The sequence below is a fragment of the Hevea brasiliensis genome, chromosome 17 (genome assembly GCF_030052815.1).
Source record: "Hevea brasiliensis isolate MT/VB/25A 57/8 chromosome 17, ASM3005281v1, whole genome shotgun sequence".
NCBI lineage: Eukaryota > Viridiplantae > Streptophyta > Magnoliopsida > Malpighiales > Euphorbiaceae > Hevea > Hevea brasiliensis.
In genome coordinates this window covers 10,023,428-10,045,315 of record NC_079509.1, presented here as the reverse complement: position 1 = coordinate 10,045,315, position 21,888 = coordinate 10,023,428, and the positions used below count along the sequence as shown (strand labels likewise).

Below are 21,888 nucleotides of genomic sequence, written 5' to 3'. Positions count from 1 at the left end.
GTCAAGGGTATTTGGCATTGGTGAGAGATACATCTATAGAAGATGTTAACATTGAAAATGTTCCTGTTGTCAAAGAATTTATGGATTTCTTCTCTGAGGAGCTTTCAGGGTTGCCACTAGGAAGGGAAATAGAGTTCTACATTGATGTTGTGTCGGGTACAAACCCCATATCAATGCCACCTTACAGGATGGTACCAGCAAAATTGAAAGAGCTAAAGGAGCAACTACAGGAGCTTTTGGACAAGGGTTTCATACGTCTGAGCACTTCACCCTGGGGCACTCCTGTTCTATTTGTGAGAAAGAAAGATGGGTCTTTGAGATTGTGCATTGATTATAGACAATTGAATAAGGTAACTATGAAGAACAAGTATCCACTTCCTCGGATCGATGATCTGTTTGATCAACTCCAAGGGCCTAGATTCTTTTCCAAAATAAACCTACGATCAGGCTACCATCAGTTGAGAATCAGGAATAAGGATGTGTCCAAGACAGCATTCAGGACAAGATATGGTCATTATGAGTTCTTGGTGATGTCTTTTGGACTCACTAATGCACCAGCGGCCTTCATGGACTTGATGAACAGGGTGTTCAGGCCATTCCTGGATCGTTTTGTCATCGTATTCATAGATGACATTTTGGTATACTCTTGGACCGAGGAAAAACATGTGTGGCATTTGAGGATGGTGTTACAGACTTTGAGGGAGCACCAGCTATATGCCAAATTTTCAAAATGTGAATTTTGGCTAGAAAGCATCTCATTCTTAGGACACGTGGTTTCTAGTGAAGGCATTCAAATGGATCCCAGGAAAATTGAGGCTGTAACTGATTGGCTTAAGCCTACAACAGTCACTGGGGTGCAAAGTTTTCTGGGCCTAGCTGACTACTATAGACACTTTGTGCAGGATTTCTCCAGGATAGCAGCTCCTCTAACTAAGTTAACTTGGAAGAATGTTTCGTTCATTTGGACAGATGATTGTGAGGAGAGCTTCCAGAAGCTTAAGGAATGTCTAACTACTGCCCCTGTGTTGACATTACTGATGAGTAGTGAAGGATATATCGTGTACTATGATGACTCTAGAGTTGGCTTAGGGTGTGTTTTGATGCATAATGGAAAAGTAGTAGCTTATGCTTCAAGGTAGCTAAAGAGGCATGAGCAAAACTACTCCACCCATGATTTGGAAATAGCGGCTGTAGTCTTTGCACTAAAGATCTGGAGATATTACCTGTATGGTGAAGTGTGTGAGATATGCATCGACCACAAGAGTTTGAAGTACATCTTCCAACAAAGAGATTTAAATTTGAGACAGAGGAGATGGATGGAGCTTCTGAAGGACTATGATTGTACCATCCAGTACCACCCTGGGAAGGCCAATGTAGTAGCAGATGCTTTGAGTAGAAAATCTTCTGGCAGCTTAGCGCACATATCAGCGGAGAAGAAACCATTGATTCAGGAAGTACATGAGTTGATGGATCAAGGTTTGATCTTAGATCTTTCAAATGAGGGGGTATTATTGGCCCATTTTTCAGTGAGACCATACCTGCGAGACAGAGTTAGAGTTTCCTAGCACAGAGACCAGCAATTGATGAAGATCATAGAAAGAGTACAGCAGGGTAAAGATTGTGAGTTTGGATTTGCCAATGATGGCGCCCTTATGCAAGGTTCCAGGATATGTGTGCTCGACGTGGACAATCTCAGAAATGAAATCATGCGAGAGGCACACTATACACTGTACAATGTCCACTCAGGCTCCACCAAGATGTATTATGATGTGAAAGATAGCTACTGGTGGAATGGCATGAAGAGAGACATAGCAAACTTTGTGTCCAAGTGCTTGACTTATTAGAAGGTGAAGTTTGAACACTAGAGGCTGTCAGGGAAGCTGCAAGAGCTTCCTATCCCAGAATGGAAGTGGGAAATGATCACTATGGATTTTGTAACTGGATTGCCTCATACCACGCAGGGATATGATTCGATATGGGTAATTGTAGATTGTCAGACTAAATCAGCTCATTTCTTGCCTATGAAAGCCATATATTTTATTGCACAGTATGCCCAGCTCTATATTCGAGAAATAGTCAAATTGCATGGAGTTTTTTCTTTCATAATATCTGACAGAGGGCCCCAGTTCACTTCTAGGTTTTGGAGAAAGCTGCAAAAGGCACTTGGCACGCAATTAAACTTTAGTATTGCCTTCCACCCTTAGATAGATGAGTAATCTGAAAGGATAATCCAAACACTAGAAGACATGCTTCGCATGTGTGTTCTAAATTTTGGAGGTCAATGGGATGACCAGCTACCCTTGGTGGAGTTTGCCTACAACAATAGTTATCATTCCAGCATAGGGATAGCACCCTATGAGGCGCTATATGGTAGAAAGTGTAGGTCTCCTCTGTGTTGGACGGAAATGGGAGAAGCAAAGGTGCATGATGTAGACCTAGTACAATACACTTTAGAGATAGTTCCTTTAATCAGGGAACGATTGAAAACAGCTTTTAGTAGGCAGAAGAGTTAAGCAGATCCTAGAAGGAGGGATATGGAGTTTGTAGTAGGCAATTACGTATTCCTGAAGGTTTCTCCGATGAAGGGAGTTATGAGATTTAGAAAGAAGGGCAAGTTGGCACCTCGGTATATTGGACCTTTTGAGGTTACTAATAGAGTTGGTGCAGTTGCCTATCGGTTGGAGTTACCCACCAACCTTTCTCATGTTCATCTGGTATTTCACATCTCCATGCTCAGGAAATACATACCTGATCATTCTCATGTATTACAGCCGGATATAGTAGAGCTGAAGGAGAACTTGACATTTGAGGAGCAACCTGTAGCTATAGTGGACTACCAAGTGAGGCAGCTAAGATCAAAATAGATCCCTTTAGTTAAGGTTTTGTGGAAGATCCAGTCAGTGGAAGAGTGCACCGAGGAGTCAGAGTGGGGCGTGCGTAGCAAGTACCCTTATTTATTCAATATGTAATTCTGATATTTTATTTTGCCTTGTGTAAAAAATTCGAGGACGAATTTTCTATAAGGGGAGAAGAATGTAACACCCCTAATTTTTAAATTAATTATTTTATGGGTAAATATTAATATTTTATTTTATTTAAATTTTGAAAAATTATTTGAAAATTTTCAAATTTTAGAAATCAGGTTCAATTTTCCAAAAATATAAAACTTTGATGATTTTTAAAAATTAATTTAAAAACCACGTGGCAAAACTAAAAATATATTTAGATTCTACGAATTTTTTTGAGTTTTTTAGAATTTTTTAGGAATTTTTGGGTCTTGTTTTCGGTCCCAAGGTAGAGTAAAAATTTAAATTTTTGTATTCTGAATCGGACCGGCCTAATCAAACCAGATCGGTTCGGACAGGTCGAACCAGACCGGCCCTTTCCTTTTTCCCTTCCTCTTCCCCCGCTTGTCCTGACCTCTCCCCCTCTCTCCTCGTTTTCTCTCTCTTCCCTATGCCCCTCGTCGGCCAGTCGCCGCCTCAGCCTCCCCAACTCGCCGGCGCACCTCACCCGCCCCTCCCCTGCCGTCAGCAAGCCTCCAGGCCGCCGGAAACGTCACGCGAAACCCACCCAGCGCGCGCGTGCCGTTTCTTCTTCCCGGTCAAAATCTGATCGATCCAGCCACCAATTAGATCGGGTCTTGTGCCAAAACCTATCTACACCTCGAGAGCTTTCCATAGACACTAATAACACCAAAATTTATCAAGCGGTTTGCCCAATTTTTTTCGGGGAAGTTTTAGGCCATTTCGACTTTTGGGCTAAATTTCTCGCAAACCGTGAACCCCACGAGGAAACCAAGAGTACCAGAGTGCTCCCCTCGGCGAGAGCTTCGTGGCAATACCAACTTCAAAATTTTCCGACACCATTTTTCTGTGGGTCCCGCAAAATTTCATAGTGTTTTTCCGAGCACTAAATGAGTTTAGAAAATTTCGTAAAAATTATGTACTAACCCCCGAGTTGTGGGCTTCGTGTAAGTATCTTCAATTCGCGAAAATTCAACGGTTGCCCAGGTCTGTAAATTTCAGGCCAGGCAGACAGGCTATCGAAAAAGTCTCGAAATCGGATCGAGATTTTAGCTACCCCATCATTGTCAGACGTCCCGAACGCGTTCCCGAGGTCGAAATCGACATAGGTAAACCCGAACTTTACTTATTCTTACTTATCTAGTGCTTGAATTCTTGAAATTGGGCCCAAATGAGCCTTAGAATTGAGTTGAGAAATAGTTAGACTTACTACGGGCCTCGGATGCTTTAGGCTAGCTCAGGTCCTAGTGCCGGTCTTGCCATAAATTGGATCGTGACAATTAACTTTTGAATTTGAAAGTTCATGCTGTGTGTCTCTAGAGATTAGACCGATTATTACAATAATATAATTATCTGCAACTTAATAATTTTGTGTTTCCAATACTCTTCATTTTTAGAGTTAATTATACAAGGTGACAGCTTATGATGCCATTTTTGTTCTTTGCTGTACGACATAATAATCAAATTCTTATATTTTCTTTAATTTCTTTCCTATATATATATATGCTTGATTTTAATAATTTTTATGTTTATTATTTTCTAATAATTTAATTATATTTAAAAGACTGAAATAAATAAATGATTTATTGGAATCAAATTAATTTGATAATAATAGTGGTGGCTTCTTTTTTTTTTTAAAAAAAAAAACTTTTATAGTGATATTTTTTTGCTTTTATTTTCGTAAATATTATTTATATATTTTTATTACTCCATCAAATTTTGATTACACCACAAGAAATGAAACTTAATTACCATATAAAATGTGAAACCATCGTAATACATTGATATTAAGAAACTTCCTTCAATTTTCTATTAAAAATATTATAAATTTTAATTAATTTGAGAATAAATTTAGTTTACATAAAAAATTATACTATATCCTTAGAAAATAAAATTCTATAGTTATAAATTGTCAATTTATATAATAAATTATTTACTGATATAATTAACTCAAATTTAAAATAAATATAATTTTATAATATATTAAAAAGAGCATGGTTTAATTTGAAATTAAATAATTAACACATTCATTATTAACTAATATGTTGATATATATATATATATATATATATATATATATATATATATATATTCATAATTTTAAATATATTAGTATCACTGTAACTAAAGCTAATGCTTTTCTTAATCCTCTTTTTGGATATTTGCTGTATTTTCTTTTCCATGGGCATCTTCTGATGTTAAGGTCAACTTCAAACAAGTTAGTACAAAACAAATTAAGAGAAATAGAGAGAGACATGGGGCATGCACCTAAGGTTTCCGTTTGTCATTAAGATGATCCCTCTGCAGTCTCCACCACCACATCACTATAAATTAAGTGGCATGGAGCCATAAGGATGGACAGTCCACCTGTACCATATACAATACAAAACACTAAGTAGCAAAAAATTTCCAAGATCATAGCAAACATGAAGCCTGCATTCACTTTCTTCTTCCTTCTTTTCTGTCTTTCATCTGTAAGTATAATCACAGCCAACAATATCACAACTTAAGCTTCTTTATTTATTTATTTATTTATGATTTATACATTAACACACTTATTTCTTCTATTTCTTTGGTATAGTTTATCAGCCTAAACTATGCAAGAAAGCTGCCGGAGGATTACTGGAAGAGCGTAATGAAAGACCAGCCTATACCAGAAGCAATCAGAGGCTTGTTAGTTCAAGATCCATTAGTTGCTTCTGTACCAGGTTCTGACAAAATAAACCATTTTGTTAAGGATTTTGACACCAGACCTATTGCTGTAATATATCAAAGCGGCCACGACGAGTTTACGAAAATCGGTGGGACTCATGGCGAGGACTTGAGAGACGATCATGAAAAGAAAGGAAAGAAATCGTCTGCTGAGCATAGCACGCCTGGTAGGGAAGAAATTCCTACATAGACTAGGGTTCATAAACAAAAATACATATATATATATATATATATGCATATATTAAAGCATACGAATTTAGAGAAGGGTTCACACAAACACGTATGTTCGTAGAATGTTAACTGGTATAGCGTGTTTGTATAAAGGCATGCTTTTGCTCTTAGACTTTTTCTCCTCTTTTCTTTTCTCGATTTCTGAAAAATTATTGAATAAACTCAGAGTATTAAATGATGGTGATTTTAAATTCATATAAATTATGAGAAATTATAAAAAAGGAATCCTGTGAGTGGATGAGTACTTGTTAAGAGTTTATTACTATATAATTTGCCATTAATTATGAGTTGCTTATCCGCTTCTCGAGAAAAAAGAAATCTTTTTATTGTTTAATCTCATAATTATAACTCTAATTAATTCAGTAGAGCAAGATGGAATGATACACCCTGTAAATATTATAAACTCCAATATCATTGGATGATCATAAAAGGGAAAAAAAAATTATGCAAGAATACATTGGACATGAGAAAAAGAGGGATGGAGAATAATATATAAGTTTCAACTATATTTTTTTACTTATAAAAACATTGAAAATCATCAGCTGGATAAGATCAATCATGGGTTGAAAACAGAGAGATCGATCCATCAACCAAGAATTTGAGCTTAATTATGATTTCAGCCCTGAAGAAAGGAAAAGAAAAGGGCCCAATTTTTTGCATGATAAAATGTAATCAAATGTCCCTTGAGATTAACCCATCCACTCGTCTTCCAATCCCCTCTTTGCTACCCCAATTTCCTTTCTAACAGGCCCTCACAGTCGTCGTCATGGCTCCCAGGAAGAGGGTAATTAATCAATATTTACTACTATTTTTAACAGCCCTTTTCACTTCTTGATTTCACCGAAATGGTAAGGGTATTTTTGTTTATTTTGATTGCTATGAAAATGCAATTGATCTCTATGTAATTGATACAGGTGAACAAGTACGATGATGGTTGGGGAAAAAAATGATACATGGTGCTGGAATCTTCTAAGAAAGTACTGAAGAATTGGAATATGATTTGTTCAAGAATCTGGAGAAGCGCAAAGTACCTAGCAACGTAGAAAAGGCAGGACTACTCTCCAAGGCGGAAGAGCTGGGATCCCCACTCTTATCAATAGAGAATTTGGGTGTGTTTTCGAGAGCTGAGGAGTTGGGGCTGTTAGAGTCTGTTGGAGAAGACAGCCAGTGTCTCCCCGTCGACTCTGGCTTCAGCTGGGCTTCCCATACTGGTAGCGGCGCTGGCAGCGATCGTGGTAATACCGGATGATTTGGTGGGGTTGGTGGCGCTGCAAGCTGGAGATTGCAGTTGTTGCAGCTGGGTTGTTTGTTGGGTCTGTTTTACTCGGTGGGTTGAAGGAAGCTGACTCAAGTGTCTGAGGAGTTTTGCTTTTCTTGGTTTTTGGGCATTTTCATTAATATTTTTAAAATTTTTCCTGCTGATATGAGGGGAAAGAAATAATGTGGAGTGCGTAAGACTAAGGGATGTAAATTTCAAGGTAGGATGATAATACCCTTTGTTAAGTTTGGCGCTAATCATTTCATCAGGGATATATTCAGAGAAATGATATGAAAAAACAACAGATTAATAAAAGGGAAAAGAAAGGAATGGAGATGCGGGGTATCGATCCCCGTACCTCTCGCATGCTAAGCGAGCGCTCTACCATCTGAGCTACATCCCCTTTCTTATCAATGCTTCTGCTAATATCATATTCAAAGAATGCTGCAATGGAGATTGGAGATGACTATAACTATCCACCCTTCGAATATGAGTGATCCCCATTTCAGAATTTATAACTTTTCTGGCAAATGGAATGACCATGTGGTGATAAATTGGCGCCAGGATCATGATGAAAATGACGGGGAAGGAGGGAGGGAAGCTGGTGGGACTTTCCAGGATTCAAACTTGGTGTTCATGGTTGATGCTTGTTGGACAGAAAAGGTAGAGATTTGAGCAAGGCAGCAATTTAACATTATGGTAGACGTGAAGATGAGGTCCTTAGCACTATCATAACCTCTACTACATCCCTTGCTGTGCATTGAAGCATTTGGTCTATAATCTTGTTCATCACTGCTCTATTGACAAACTTGAAGCTTTCCGCTGGAGTTTGACTTGGTGGCCCAATTGTAGCGCGGTTATCCTCTGTCACTGGTTTCAGTGGTGTATGATGAGCTTGTCTCCACCCATGGCAGCATTGCTAGGATTCCGAGCTTTGCAGGTGTCATAAAATGCTGGAACAACACGAGTATACACAAATGAAATGGATTATATATCTAGCTAGATCTTTATTTGCATTTGCTGTTGGCGGCACTGGATTTTCCTTTTTGGATGAATTGAACATTAAGTTCTTGTGTTTGATCAGTTTGTCACACGTATGACTGAAGGCTATTTTCATTTGAAAGGGGACCACGGAGAACTGAAATTTTCACTTGAGCCTGTGGAATGTAACCAGCTACCTGAATATGATTGGACAATCTAGCACAATTTATTAGAATAATAGGGGTTACTAATTCCCTTTTTCAATGACGGCAAGAATATTTCATTAAATGAAAAAATATGTCCTACTATACAAGAGTAAAGTAGCTTTGTGATCTTAATTACCATGAATTCTATTGGAGCACTTATCAAGTAGACGCAACAGGTAGTGAAAAAAACCATCTGCTAGAAAGCCACCAAGTACAGCAAGGAGGAAGGCTGTGCCCTTCGACTGGTATAGCACAAGGTACTTGCATTTGCCAAGTGTGCTAGAATCTCTACTACATCCACGACTGTGATTTTTGATAAAACAAAATCACATAATCAGTATATGAATATGAGTGTGTATAACTGTGTCTCATGAGTTCAGCTATTACGAATTTTCTTCTTGTCGAGAGGTATTCCAATAAACGATTCATAAATTATACTGCACATGAGGGGAAAATAAGGTATGGAAATTATGATTACCTATACTTACCCAAGATGAAGGACGCAGCAAGCATGCCGCCATGACGACCCCTCAGGGCAGGCCTATTCTTCCAGTCTCTGCATAGCCTTCCTTATATTTAACTTGTTTGCTTTATCCTCCAATGATGACCCAAAAGATTTAAACACTAGTAAACTGAGTGGGAACGCGACTAAAAAAGGAAGAGATGAAAATGGAATATATGAATGGAGTCCTACCATCTCTGCTTTCAAATTCTTATGCAAATGTGCCAAGTATTATATTTGGACCAGTGGTTATAGAACTTGATGGAATATGTTTTTTGATCTGGAAGAGAATTACATGGTGTTAAACATAGGCTGAGAAAATGGCGGTCCAATCCAAGGAGAAAGGTCTACACTTCATTAAAATGACAGTTCATTTTCTCTCACTGTCAATGTTGCTACTTGCTATTTTCTACCCCTGAAAGAAGCCAAAAAGGAGAGAAGTTGTGCTCTTAATTCTTATCTGGATCTTAGGCTCTATGGCACATAACTCTATTGAAACAGGGTATCAAAAAAAAAAAAAAAAAAATCTTCCCTCTGATCTGATTGATATGAGTCTATATGTTCATACTTGTTCTCTTATGGTTCAATTAAGCTGAATTACTTGCTAAATTTCTGTATCATCCTACTCTGACCTTTCCCAATAGAGGAAAATACATGCTTTTTTAAACTTAATCATTAACAAGGACTTATCCCTAATATGAAGAGTTTGATGCATGATTTTTCTTATGTTCATTTCTCATGTAAAATCATGGCCTTAATCTTTCACTGATGTCTCTTTTCATGTGATTGTCCTTTTTCCACGCTCTTATAGTGCTTTCATCAACTTGGATTGAACTTTTTTGTCACTACATGACTCGTAACAGAATACTGCTGTCTCCGTCATGGACCACCTGTAATTCTTTGTTCTCCTGATCACTGAAATGTGTGGATTCAATTTACCAGAACATGGGTGTGCATGATATGAGAGATCTTTTGGTGGCTAAGATCCATTACTTAAAGTGTCTACCAGCCCAGCGGCAGTATTAATTCACACCCCCTTTTATTAAATCTGACCTGAGGACATTGAAAAGAGGAGATGCTGTACAATTGAATGATTCCCCCAACACCCCCTCATACAGTCTGTAACTTTGCATTGAACTATATCAGATAAGATTAGCTGTTGTTGCTAATGTTGCTTGATGATAGAATAAATTTTGAATTCTCCAGTTATCAATGGAATGTTGATCTGAAAAGCTTTAGATGTCTGATTTTTTGGCTTTTACTCTCTCCCCAGGATAGATTAGGTTCTGATTCTCAGACCTTGTGGTTTACAGGGCATTGACTCTCCTAGGTGGCTGCTGCAGAATACTATAGTGCTTAGATCTATCTATTCTATCTTTAGAATATTTCCCTGACAACTTTAAAGTTGGTCAACTAATGTGAACAAGATTCCATTGTGTTTAATATATGTCCATGAATTGAATTTTAGCTTGTAGAAGACTAGAAGTGTGATGGAATTTCTCTTTTCCATCAGGAAGGTTGGTTGGGGTAGTCTTCCTCCATCATACAAAGTGATAAATTCCTTCCTAGTATTTCAAACTTGTGATCTCCAAATTAAAGTCTGTGTTGATATTAGGATGCATGATCTTTGAATTGAAATCTCATATTTAATCACTGCAATATTCATTTAGAGGCACCAAATATTTCTTCGAGGCTCGTTATCATTAATAAAGCATGAATGCATGCTAGAGTTTACCCTTAATAGCTTTTGAGAGCTATTGGGTCACATTGAGCTCCATAGATTAAACTCATTCTGGTCTGTCCAACATCAATGTATGCAATGAACAAGAACCCCAATAGATTAAGACCCATGAACCACGAGATTAATTTAACACCAGTTAACAAGGAGTGGTGACCATCAAGAAAAGGATTGATATTGTTTTTTTATTTTTTAAGGTTTAGACCACATGCCACTTAGCCACTTACAGGCTAAGGGCTAGGTGGGGGACCATTATTACCTATTCTCATGGGTAGAACCACGTAGTCTTTAGTCTTTAGTATTAGTCATTATCCATCTTCATGCATAGACAAAACCTTAATTTTGGGTCCTCTAACCCACCATATTTCGGAAGCTTTCTGCTACCACAAGGCTCCATTGAACCTTTTAAAGTATAAAGATGAAACATTATTTGTTAATGCCTCAAACCTGATAGGCTTTTGTGTGCCTTAAATTTTTTTTTTTATTTTTTTGAATATGATTATTTAATTCTCACATGACTGATGACTCTCAATTCCACATGAACTCCAAATTAGTCATCATGACCCTTTGATTGCGTAGGCATGCATAGAAAAGACAAGGATGCAAATCCCTTTTCATACCAACAAAGAAATTGCAGAACTACCTATTACCAAATAATAGGGTCACCATTGGCAACACCAATTAACACATGCATCTCCTACCTACAAGAGAAAAAATTTTATATAGATTTAATTTAATATTTAATAAATTTATATTAAAAATTTAAGATCAATATATAAATTTAGTTTAATTTAGAATTAGAATCGAAATTGATCGAATTTAAATTAAACGTTGATTTTTTAAAAAAATTAAGAGCATAGGCATGATCATATACTCCCCGCTTTGAGACTAACATATAGCATCATAATAATATATCATATTTACTCAAATTTGAGAGATTTTTTTAATTAATAAAAAAAATTATTTATAAGGTGATAAACGTCATCTAATAATTTTCAATCTTCAATAACAAAATATTTAATCTCTCATCCGATCCCCTTGGCATCATCAAAGACAGTACTCTTTAGAAAAAAATCCTAGCGTTCCTTTCTCTGTATATGAAATCACTTCCGTTTCTTTCACGGTTCACCGTCCACCACCTACTCTTTTCGCTCCTCCCCTCCCAAACAAGTTAGGAGGAGACCTACCAATAAAATAAAGAGATTACAAGTTTTTTATTCAATGGCTAAGTATGTTAGGACGGATTAGTATTAGGGTGTTGTTGTTTAGGGGTATGGCAGCTACAGCACGATTGATACGCACTTCTAATCGCCTGCATTAACAGCAATGAACCAGCACTGCCGGCGGCGGTTCGACTTGAGAGGTGAGAAAATCCAAAAAATTCACGCGGCCGTTGGACCGCACCAAGAGACAATGAAGGGTCTACGAATCGCACTGGCGTGGGCCCATGTCTTAGAAATGGAGCCACGTGGGAGACCACGTGGGAGCTGAGAGGAGGAGGGAGGTGTGCTGGCTGGCGACCAGGTGAAGGAGGGAGAAGGGGTTTACTTACTGTGGAGATGCAGGGCTTCTCCAGTGGAAATTACAAAGCGACAGAATTCATTTGTTTTTCTCTTTATGCCTCGTTGTCATCTTTAAAAGCATCTCTCTCCCCTATTTTCTTTCTCTGTTTTGCCCTTCGCCTTTGTATTGAAAAATTAATTAATAATTATGAAAGTACAGTATGTAACTGTGTGAAGGATTGAAAATAAAAAAAAAAATTAAAATTCAAAATGAATTTAATTGCAATTTATTTTAATTTAATTTAGTTTTTTTTTATTTCGATAAAAATTAAAATCAAACCAGGACAGCAGTATGCTCATCTGCTGTACTTGTTATAACCCAATCATCCTTTCTCCTCTGCAGAAAGAAGAATATCTCCTCTCTTTCTCTGCTCGAATCTCATACTGCTCTTTCTCTGCTCTCACAGCTTTTCTTCTTTGCCAAAATAATCAAAACATATCTCTCTCTCTCTCTCTCTGTCCCTTTTTCTGTGTCTGTTACTGAACAATTATCCTTCTTCTGAGGGATGGGTGTGAGCTGCTGCAGGTGCTCCCACACTTCCCACATCACAGAGATCATCATCACCAGCTTCTTTCGCCACAAATCTTAAGAAATAAATTTTTTTTTTAAATATAGAGACTGTTGCATCTTGGAATCTGGGTCTTTTGAGTTTTTGCCCAGGGCCGTGCTGACAGCGTGAAAACCTGTATTAGCAGGAAAATTTTATAGAAAAAGCATGGCAAGTGTTGGTGGTGGTGGTTCGAATTTTTCTGTTTCGCTCCAAAGCCAACGAGGTCCTTCTACTTCTCCGCCTCTTGATGCCTTTTTCCTTACTGGGTCTTCTCCTTCCTTCCTAGGTACCCTCTTCAACCTCACTCCCTTCCTATCTGTATTTAATACCTTAGCAATATCTATTTTCTACTATAATTGCTGTATAATTAAAATAAATCTGATCAAGCTACTTTTTTTTTATTGGTGTTTTATTTTTCTGATTATGTTAAAAGTGCAAATTTTCACAAAATTCTGCTTCATAAATCTCTGATTAGAAAGTGATGCTTTACGATGGAAAGTTAATTTTTTGCACGTATTTACAATCAAGGTAGAGGAGAAAGGGCAAGAAGCTAACATTTCTTTCCATGACTGAATGCAATATTTTGTTTGTACTTACAAGTATTGAATTTTAGCATGCTTCTTTTCCTTTTTCATATGGGAGGTTTTTGGATGTTGGTTGACTTTCTACTCTGTCCTTACCCTGTAATATGAAGCCTGGAAGATGGCATCCTGGGCTCAAACATCTCAATTGAGGTCAAAAGTGTTCAATGAGATCTGGTTAATTTAGATGTTTCTGATGCTCTTTATATCTGAGTTATTGAATCATGCTAGATGGCTTTTTTTAAGCAATTAATGCGAGCAAGAAGCCTAACCAAACTACACCTTTTGAATGGCTTGTGTTAATGGCATAGAAATGGTTACTAATTTGAATGTGCAGTTCTTGTGATCCTCAAAATATGGTATTCTAATCATGATGTGCCATTAATTTAGGCTCAAGATCCATGGTGAGCTTTGAGGATGTTCATCAAGTAAATGGATCAACCCGGCCTTTTTTCCGCTCTTTTGATCATGAAGAGAATGGTGATGATGAATTGGATGAGTATTTTTATCAACCCGAGAAGAAGAGGAGACTTTCTGTTGATCAAGTTCGCTTTCTTGAAAAAAGTTATGAGGTTGAGAACAAGCTCGAACCAGAAAGGAAAATCCAGCTTGCAAAGGACCTTGGCCTGCAGCCTCGGCAGGTTGCAATATGGTTTCAAAACCGCCGAGCAAGGTGGAAGACAAAACAGCTGGAGAAGGATTATGAAGCATTGCAGACTAGCTATAACGGCCTGAAGGCTGACTATGATACCCTTCTCAAGGAGAAAGATAAACTAAAAGCTGATGTAAAAATAAACAATAGTCATTTAGAATTCTCAGCTTCTGCTATAATTTGGGTTTAGCATTGAAATTGAGCAAACTTGTTTGATGGTTAAATTATTTTCAGGTTAATCTCCTCACAGACAAGCTGCTTCTCAGAGAGGATAAGGGAAATTTGGAGTTGTCTGATAAAGAAACATTATCTCAGGAACCACAGAAAAAGCCAATTGGTGATTCAACTTCTGAGGGTGAAGTATCAAAAGTTTCAATTGTGGCCTGTAAGCAAGAAGATATTAGCTCAGCCAAAAGTGATATATTTGATTCAGACAGCCCACATTACACTGATGGGGTTCACTCTTCACTCTTAGAGGCTGGTGATTCTTCATATGTTTTTGAACCAGACCAGTCAGACTTATCCCAGGATGAAGAAGATAATTTAAGCGAGAGCCTATTGCCCCCATATGTCTTCCCAAAGCTTGAAGATGGTGATTACTCCGACCCACCTGCAAGTTTTGAAGATCATGCCTTCTGGTGCTGGTCATACTAAGCTACTCTTGGTATTTGTATTATCTTTTTTTATTGTGTCTTGTCTTCTGGTTCAAGAGGAGGTAACTGCAAATAAGTAATAAATCCAATGAAAGGCAGCCTAATCCAAATGTGATATTGGGTTTTGCTTGCTCTTGGAAAAATGGTTTTTGCCTCTGTCCCCTGTAATCTTTTGATTTTGTACGGTTGTAATTAAACAATATCTTTGCATTCCATAAATAAAGTTTGAAATTTCATGCAATCCATGTTTTTGCTTTTTTTTTTTTCCAGGAAATTTATTAGATGTTAGTTTCCAAATTGAAAGTACAATAATAAAACCTTGATAGATGAAACGAAGAAATTGAAACTTATTTTAATGGAAAGAAAAAGAGGGAGGATTGGATATTGATTTTTGAGGTACAAAACCTGGAGAGAAAGTTTAACTGCCTGAAGGCTACAGTAGAAATGACAGCAAGACAAAAGGGTGGTCAAATTAGCTGCTTCTAGTTATTGCCATTTGTCACATATTATACTTTGGTGAGAAAATGACATTTGCATGCTAATCAAGGGAAAAAGAAAACCTACAAAACTTGTGGCAAAATTCACTGAAATTTCAGCATCCTTATCAGAGAATCAGTAATGTAGAAGCTTTTTGAAGGCTAAGCAGTTGCGTGGTGGCCAAAGTTTCATGGAGAAATGCCCACCATAGCTAATGATTAAGATGTTGAATGTTGCATAAGGTAATTCTGGGGTCCCCAATTTTTGAATGATAGCCCATTTAATGGATCATCTTATTTTGATGGAGAAGCTTGTACTTATCTTGAGGTAAGAACGGCAACGGTATGGATCGATGATAGAGATCACTCCCCCATTTTCGTTTTGCAGGAGTTTAAGAATGAGGCAGAGACTTCTTCATAGAGAAACGGGATAGAGCAGGTTTACTAGACTTTTCTTTTTTATTTTAATTTATTAATATATAATATAAATTATTTATGAAAAAATAAAAATATAAGGTAAAAATATAAGTTTTAAATATAATTTTAATAATATATTTATATTTTTTATTAAAAATATAATATTTAAATACAAATATATATATATAAATAATTTAATTTTTAATAAAAAAATAAGATAAATTATTATTTAATCATTATATTTTAATAAAATAGACTACTTAATTTTTGTATTTAAAAAAATATACTATTTAATTCATGTATTTTACTTCTTTTAAACTATTTAATCACTCTGTCAATTTTTCTGTTAGTTAATATTGATCAAACTACTATTTAATCCTCCTATTTTAATAAAATTAATTAATTAGTCTTTATATTTTCAAAAAGCATATTAGTTAATTTTTATAATTTAACTCCATTAACTATTTAGTCTCATAATTATTATTTTATACCTAAACTATCTTAATTCTCTCTCTTATTTTTCTCTTATCATCTCTTATTCCTCTCTGTTCATATTTTTTTTCTCTGTATCCACACCCTTCTCCCTCTCATTCTTTCTTTATTTTCATCTATTGATAAAAAATTATATAAATTGTCTATATAAACAAGTTAATAAATTTCCTTAAATTTATAAGTAATAAAAAAAATTAATTATTAATAGAGAAAACATAAAAATATTATCCAAGAAAATGTAAATTTAAAAAAATATATATAAATTCAGATTTAGTTTCAACATAGCAAAATTTTTATTTTTATCTAAAAATATATTTTTTAAAATACTATATTTTTTAAAATATATGAATTAATAAATTAATTTTACTAAAATAAAATATTTTTTGAAAATACATGAATTAGCTAATTAATTTCTTTCAAATTAAAATACTAAATAATAATTTGAATAATATAAATAAAAAAATTTGATAGAGATATTAAATAATTTAATAAAAATAAAATATAAAGATTAAATAATATATATTTTTAAAATATAAAAATTAATTAATTAATTTTATTAAAATATCTAAATTAATTAATAATTTTTCAAAATAATAATATACTGTTATGCTGACAGATTATAAAAATTTAAGATGGAGAGAAGATCTATTCGTCGCTCTTCATATAATATTAAAGTAGGAATAAAGTGAAAAGAAAAATAATTAATTTAATATTAGATAAGATTTGAAAACTTTTGTTATTTCTACTTGAGATTCAATCGTTAACACAAAATCAATCAAATTTATATAATTTTTTATGTGGATTGAGTATTGATTGAAGTCTGAATTCATAATATTGCAGGAAAATGATTCTCATATTTTTACAAATTGATGAATATAATTTTTTTTTTATTATGGAATTAAACTGATTGGTTGCAGCTTTGAATTTGAGAATAATAAGTGAAATTTACTCGCATATAAGGTGTTGGCCAATGGGAGAGTTCAAGTGTGGTATAAATTTTGAAAGTTTCCGAATCCTACCGAACATCTAAACGGAAAACCCATAAGCACAAAGGAATGGGATTTCAACAGATGCCGTCCACGTGGAAGGAGTAGACGTTTTCAAAGAAGGAGCATCAACAGCGGCGTCCACCCAGCCAGAGCAGAAGCAATAGCACAACCCCATTTCGGAATCATCTACCTCCCCCATCCATGTGGGCCCACCGACGTGGACGTCAAAGGCAACGTGGAATGTGATCCGCGTTCCTCATTGGTAGATGATCAGAGTCAAAAGAAGCCACTCATATTATTTATTTATTTAAAAAAAATAAAAATAAAAAGTTTTGTTCTCTTGCAACTCAACTGAGATACAGATAAGCATTAAAAGTGGATTGTATATTTGTATGTAATGTGGGGCCCATTTGAAGAGAGAAAGAAGCGTCCGGAGACAGCGACCGCATCTACGTTTCCGCCCCTGGTGTCTACTTTCTACGCTGTGATTTGCACGTGTGTAGTGTCTCTCTCTATCTCTCCGTGGGCCCATACGACACGTGCCCATCAGGTGTTACTGTCTTCCTTACAGTTACGGCACTTCTTCTGGTATTTCCTTTAGATTGAGTTGGGGTTATAATATATATTGATGATCTGAATTTATATAATAATTAATCAATTTCATATTAATTGGTCACTTTACTTGGTAATATCTCCATCAAATTCTCATGCTCTGATTTTTTTTTTTTTTGGTATCGTCCATTGACTTAAAGGTTTTGGTAGGCGTAGAGGCTGAGACATGAGAATATATATATATATATATATATATATATATATATATATATATATATATATATATATATATGTTAACAAAGCCATATTTATGATATCAACGTGTCTAAAATTTTAGTAGCAACTACAAGACACATGCTAAACCATTTACAACATTGTTTTTATATTTTTTTTATTGCATTTAGATTTTTAATTTTTTATTATTTAATAGAGATTCAATAAATCAAATAATGATTAATGTGTATTTATCATAACAATTATTAATTTTAAAATACATAGATATAGATATTCAAATTTGAGACATTATTATTTTTTAAAATTTAAATAAAAATATTAATTTTTCTTTTTTATAATGAGACTAATGAACATTTCAAAAGTATTTTTATTTTTTAAAGTTTGTTTGATTTAACTATTTGATAATATAGTTAATAGCTTAATTGGTAGCAGATTATAGTCCATATATTATAAGTATTTAATAAAATTATGTCTAATTATTATAATTTTAAAAATTTAATTATTTTGTTAATATATATATATATATATATTATGATATAAGAATGAAACTAATTTAATTATTATTTATAATATTTTATATTTTGAGCAATTATCTACAGTGTCTAATCCTTTTTCTTATATACAATTTTATGGGACTTCAACTTTAATTTTCTTCTAAATTGGAAAAAAAAAAAAAACTCTAATTTTCTTGCAATTTGGTCCTTTAATGGGCTTGGGGTCTTAACTGTGAAAAAGCCAAGCTTGGACGAAGAACCTGCCGAGTTGAACTCGGCGATGAAAGAAAATTAAAAGTAAATTTATTTATTGAATTGAAATTAGTCTAGATCAGTTATGGACCGATTCAGAATCGAGCCCATACCAGTCAAATTGAAGTCTGAAATTAATGGTTGGTCAATAGCTCCGACCCAACTTGATACTAACATCTTTAAGGGCTGAGCCCAATCTTCCTCCTCCAACAATTGCAGCCCAAAAAAATTTGTTGTAAGATCTAACCTGACAGAATTTCTATAATTAATAATATATATTTTTTAATTTTTTCTTTTATTTACAAATATATATTTTTTATCTTTATAATTAAAAATAAATGATAAATTTTATATAAAAATGCATAATTTTTTTCTTAAAAATTTAATTTCAATCGATTTAAAATTAGACCAAATTATAACTTAAATTGTCGGAATCGAAACCATTGAAAATTAGTCTTTTATTTTCCAATTTAAAACCTTTCTATTGAGTCGAAATCAGATTGAAATCGGCAAATTGCCGGGCTAGCCTAGTCAACAAACTAGAGTCCACTTCTCGAGCTAGCCGGGCTTGGTCCAGGAACGAAAATCTCAGGCCCTATTAAGCCAGACCCAGTTGCTCTGTCTACTAGTTTCTGCTTGCAGATTTGCTTCCTTCCTGGAACCAAGAATTGATTCAGGAGCTGCAAGTGATGAATAGAAGTAATCGAACATGATTCTAGTTCTATTACCAAAGCTAGGCCAGGAAATGTTATCCCCTCAAAGGGCTCTAAGAACATCAGTTATAAAATGTAATTGTAAATAATCGTCCGCTGGATCAGCAGGTTCCGCTGATAGGGCATTTCAATTCAAAATTAAATAAGCAACTCCATAAGCACTTCATTCATTATCTAGCAATCTTCTTCTTCTTTTTATTTTATTTTATTATATTTTTTAAATTGAAAAAAAAATAGTAATAAAATCACCTTACAATGATGCTTGTAGGTTTCTGTGTCCGGGACAGATACAATTATATGTTCCACCGTTGTCCTACACTGGAAGTCTTAGTCATTGTTCTTCAAGAAAGAGCAAACACACTCTTGTGATCTCTAACCTTCTCAACCTTGATGATAGACCAAGCAATAATCATTACAAGATCATACAACAACAGAACGGTAAAAATGCTGAATTGAGAATCAAGCTTAACTTTTGACTGTTCGTGAGCTATCTGTGACGAAAATGTTTTCTCCTCAGAAGTGATAATGCTGGCAAGATTATTTCACTATTATGCTCTTCAAAATTAGTCCATGGACAGCACACCGTTCAATGAATTTAGCAAATGGCATTGGTTTATCGATTAAAATTTGATGTTGTCCTTTAAGTAACACACAATCTCTTGCTGCAACATTTGGAATAAGGAGTTATATGCTAATATTGAATCAATGAACATGGTGCAAAATTAAGATGGCACGAATTGGTGATATCTCCAATGAATTTGTCTACATTCAACCATAAGGTTAAGAGAAGAAACCTCAGGACCTTAAACATAAACCGGGGGTGGGGGGTTGCAAACAATTTAAGTTCCAGGGGGAGATGATGGAAAGGCACTTACAATCAAACAAAGGATAATGCATCCAGTAGCACCAGGGAACAAAGCATACCAAAGATTCAAGTGGTGAAGCTTAACTCCATCGATGAACAGAAGTGGCAAGCTTGCAGCTACACATTGTTTCCCCGAAAATAAAATGCGTTTTAGTACCGGATAAAGGAATGAAATCTTGCTGTTTTAAAATTATAAAATCAGAAAGTTAATAATTACAATGTACCAGGAGGGTGCGTAGCACGCGTGTAGATCATGAAAGCTAATGAAGCAGCAAGGGCAGCACTCCTAGCAAGCCAACCGGGACCAAATATTGAGAAGGCCAGAACGCCAATGGCTGCACAGCCAACCTGGGCCATGAACATATTGTATTTCTGCGATGATGTGGAGCATTATGGGTAACTCAGAAATCAAGTTGATGATCTCAAGAAAATAAGGTAATTCAGTTAACAGGCAACTATAAATCTTAAGTACAAGTAAAGGAACAAACATGAGCGATTTCTCTTAGAAGGGATTTCAAAAAAAATGAGTTTTAAACTTTTCATTTTCATCTTCTCCCGTAAAGAAACAAAGTCATTGATAGAACAGCGAATGTAGAAAAGATAATAGAGGGAGAGGGAAGGTACCCGAGCAGCAGGGGAGGAAGGACTGGCGAGGAGGACGGCAGAAACAGCTCCTAAGGGAGCAATTGTCATGGAAATTCCTTTTGGCGCCAGTATTTGGTCCATCTTTCCGAATATTGCCATTGCTGCAAATGCACCTATATGCATATGCCAATTTCAGTAAATATACATATATGAATAAACCATTTGAAAATCATAGTCTCTTTATTTCCATAAATTTTAAGGCTAACATACCTGCAGAGGGCCAGATGATGTCGCTGAAAGAAGGTACAGAAGAAATCTTCTCTGGCTTCCAAGCATCCCAGAAGGGTGCGGCCACGTTGCTTGATGCCACAATCCCATGTTTTCTCTTCCTTTCTCTACGACAACTCAACCTAATAGATCTCTCAAATGTGGTCTTCTTGATTTCAAGCAACGGAGAAAGCGATGAGGGAAAGAAGAGCAGAGACGTTGACATTGATGGTATCGGCAGTGTTGGCGTGATACAACATTTAGCAGGGACCTGCATCCCCATTTTCTAATAATTAGATTCACCAATTCCCTTCAAGTTTTTTTTGTAGTTGAGACTATCTCCATTCTCACCTCCTGTACAAAATACAAATATATGGAGAGGGAAAGAAATGGTGGGCTTTTGGAGACTCTGAAAGGGCATTGGATAGGGGGACACGAGTCTCCACTAGTTTTTCTATGAAAACCGCCTGTCCTGATGCTTTTATTATTTATTATTAATTATGTGGCTACAGAAACGGACAAGCCCACAATTTTTTGTTTTAATTTTTTGAATTTTTTTCAAGTCAATGACGAAAATTGTAAAAGAAAAGATGGAGATGCCAATTTGTTAGAAACGATGATAGCAGAGGCAGGGAAACGACGAGAAATGTCACAATTCACCGCTGACGTTTTATTAGGGCTGTGCACCCAACTATCATATTTAATTAATAAGGATTGTATCAAATTAAAATTATTATAATATTTTACTTTAATTTTAAATACTTATTAAAAATTAAATTAAAATTATATTAAAATCAAATTAAAATTATACTAACGTGAAATTAAATTAATAACTAAATTTATATATATATATATATATATTTTAATGAGTTATATATTTTTAATAAAATTATATATAA

General features: G+C 35.2%; 3 protein-coding genes, 1 long non-coding RNA gene and 1 other non-coding gene across 8 annotated transcripts; 2 read left to right on the top strand and 3 right to left on the bottom strand.

The window, feature by feature from the left end:
• The first annotated feature begins 5,263 nt into the window (after positions 1-5,263).
• Positions 5,264-8,304, top strand: LOC110664011 (uncharacterized). Of its 4 annotated transcripts, none has more exons than XR_009145689.1 (3): positions 5,264-5,500; positions 5,608-6,817; positions 6,884-8,304. XR_009145689.1 is itself a non-coding variant. In XM_058139950.1 (3 exons), exons 1-3 carry the CDS (start codon positions 5,453-5,455, stop codon positions 6,898-6,900), a joined length of 363 nt encoding a protein of 120 aa, XP_057995933.1. In that variant the 5' UTR covers positions 5,283-5,452; the 3' UTR covers positions 6,901-8,304. The 4 variants fall into 4 exon arrangements, 2 of the variants coding, with proteins under 2 accessions (XP_057995933.1, XP_021679222.2); XR_009145688.1 differs by having other exon boundaries at positions 5,265-5,500; positions 5,608-6,753; XM_058139950.1 differs by having other exon boundaries at positions 5,283-5,500; positions 5,608-5,905.
• On the bottom strand, positions 6,976-9,376 carry LOC110664012 (uncharacterized). Its single transcript, XR_009145690.1, has 3 exons — positions 8,903-9,376; positions 8,551-8,717; positions 6,976-8,424 (listed from the first exon to the last, which is right to left on the bottom strand). It is a non-coding gene; the product is annotated as an uncharacterized LOC110664012 (long non-coding RNA).
• Positions 7,558-7,630, bottom strand: TRNAA-AGC (transfer RNA alanine (anticodon AGC)). Its single transcript has one exon. It is a non-coding gene; the product is annotated as a tRNA-Ala (tRNA).
• A 2,927-nt stretch (positions 9,377-12,303) lies between the features above and the next one.
• LOC110664009 (homeobox-leucine zipper protein HAT5) lies at positions 12,304-14,894 on the top strand. Its single transcript, XM_021823529.2, has 3 exons — positions 12,304-13,053; positions 13,739-14,133; positions 14,235-14,894. The coding sequence occupies exons 1-3, from the start codon at positions 12,933-12,935 to the stop codon at positions 14,652-14,654; spliced, it is 936 nt and encodes a 311-aa protein (XP_021679221.2). The 5' UTR covers positions 12,304-12,932; the 3' UTR covers positions 14,655-14,894.
• A 4,678-nt stretch (positions 14,895-19,572) lies between these two features.
• Positions 19,573-21,390, bottom strand: LOC110664008 (uncharacterized). Its single transcript, XM_021823527.2, has 5 exons — positions 20,993-21,390; positions 20,762-20,895; positions 20,362-20,509; positions 20,148-20,254; positions 19,573-19,934 (listed from the first exon to the last, which is right to left on the bottom strand). Exons 1-5 carry the CDS (start codon positions 21,270-21,272, stop codon positions 19,893-19,895), a joined length of 711 nt encoding a protein of 236 aa, XP_021679219.2. The 5' UTR covers positions 21,273-21,390; the 3' UTR covers positions 19,573-19,892.
• Between the last annotated feature and the right edge of the window lie 498 nt (positions 21,391-21,888).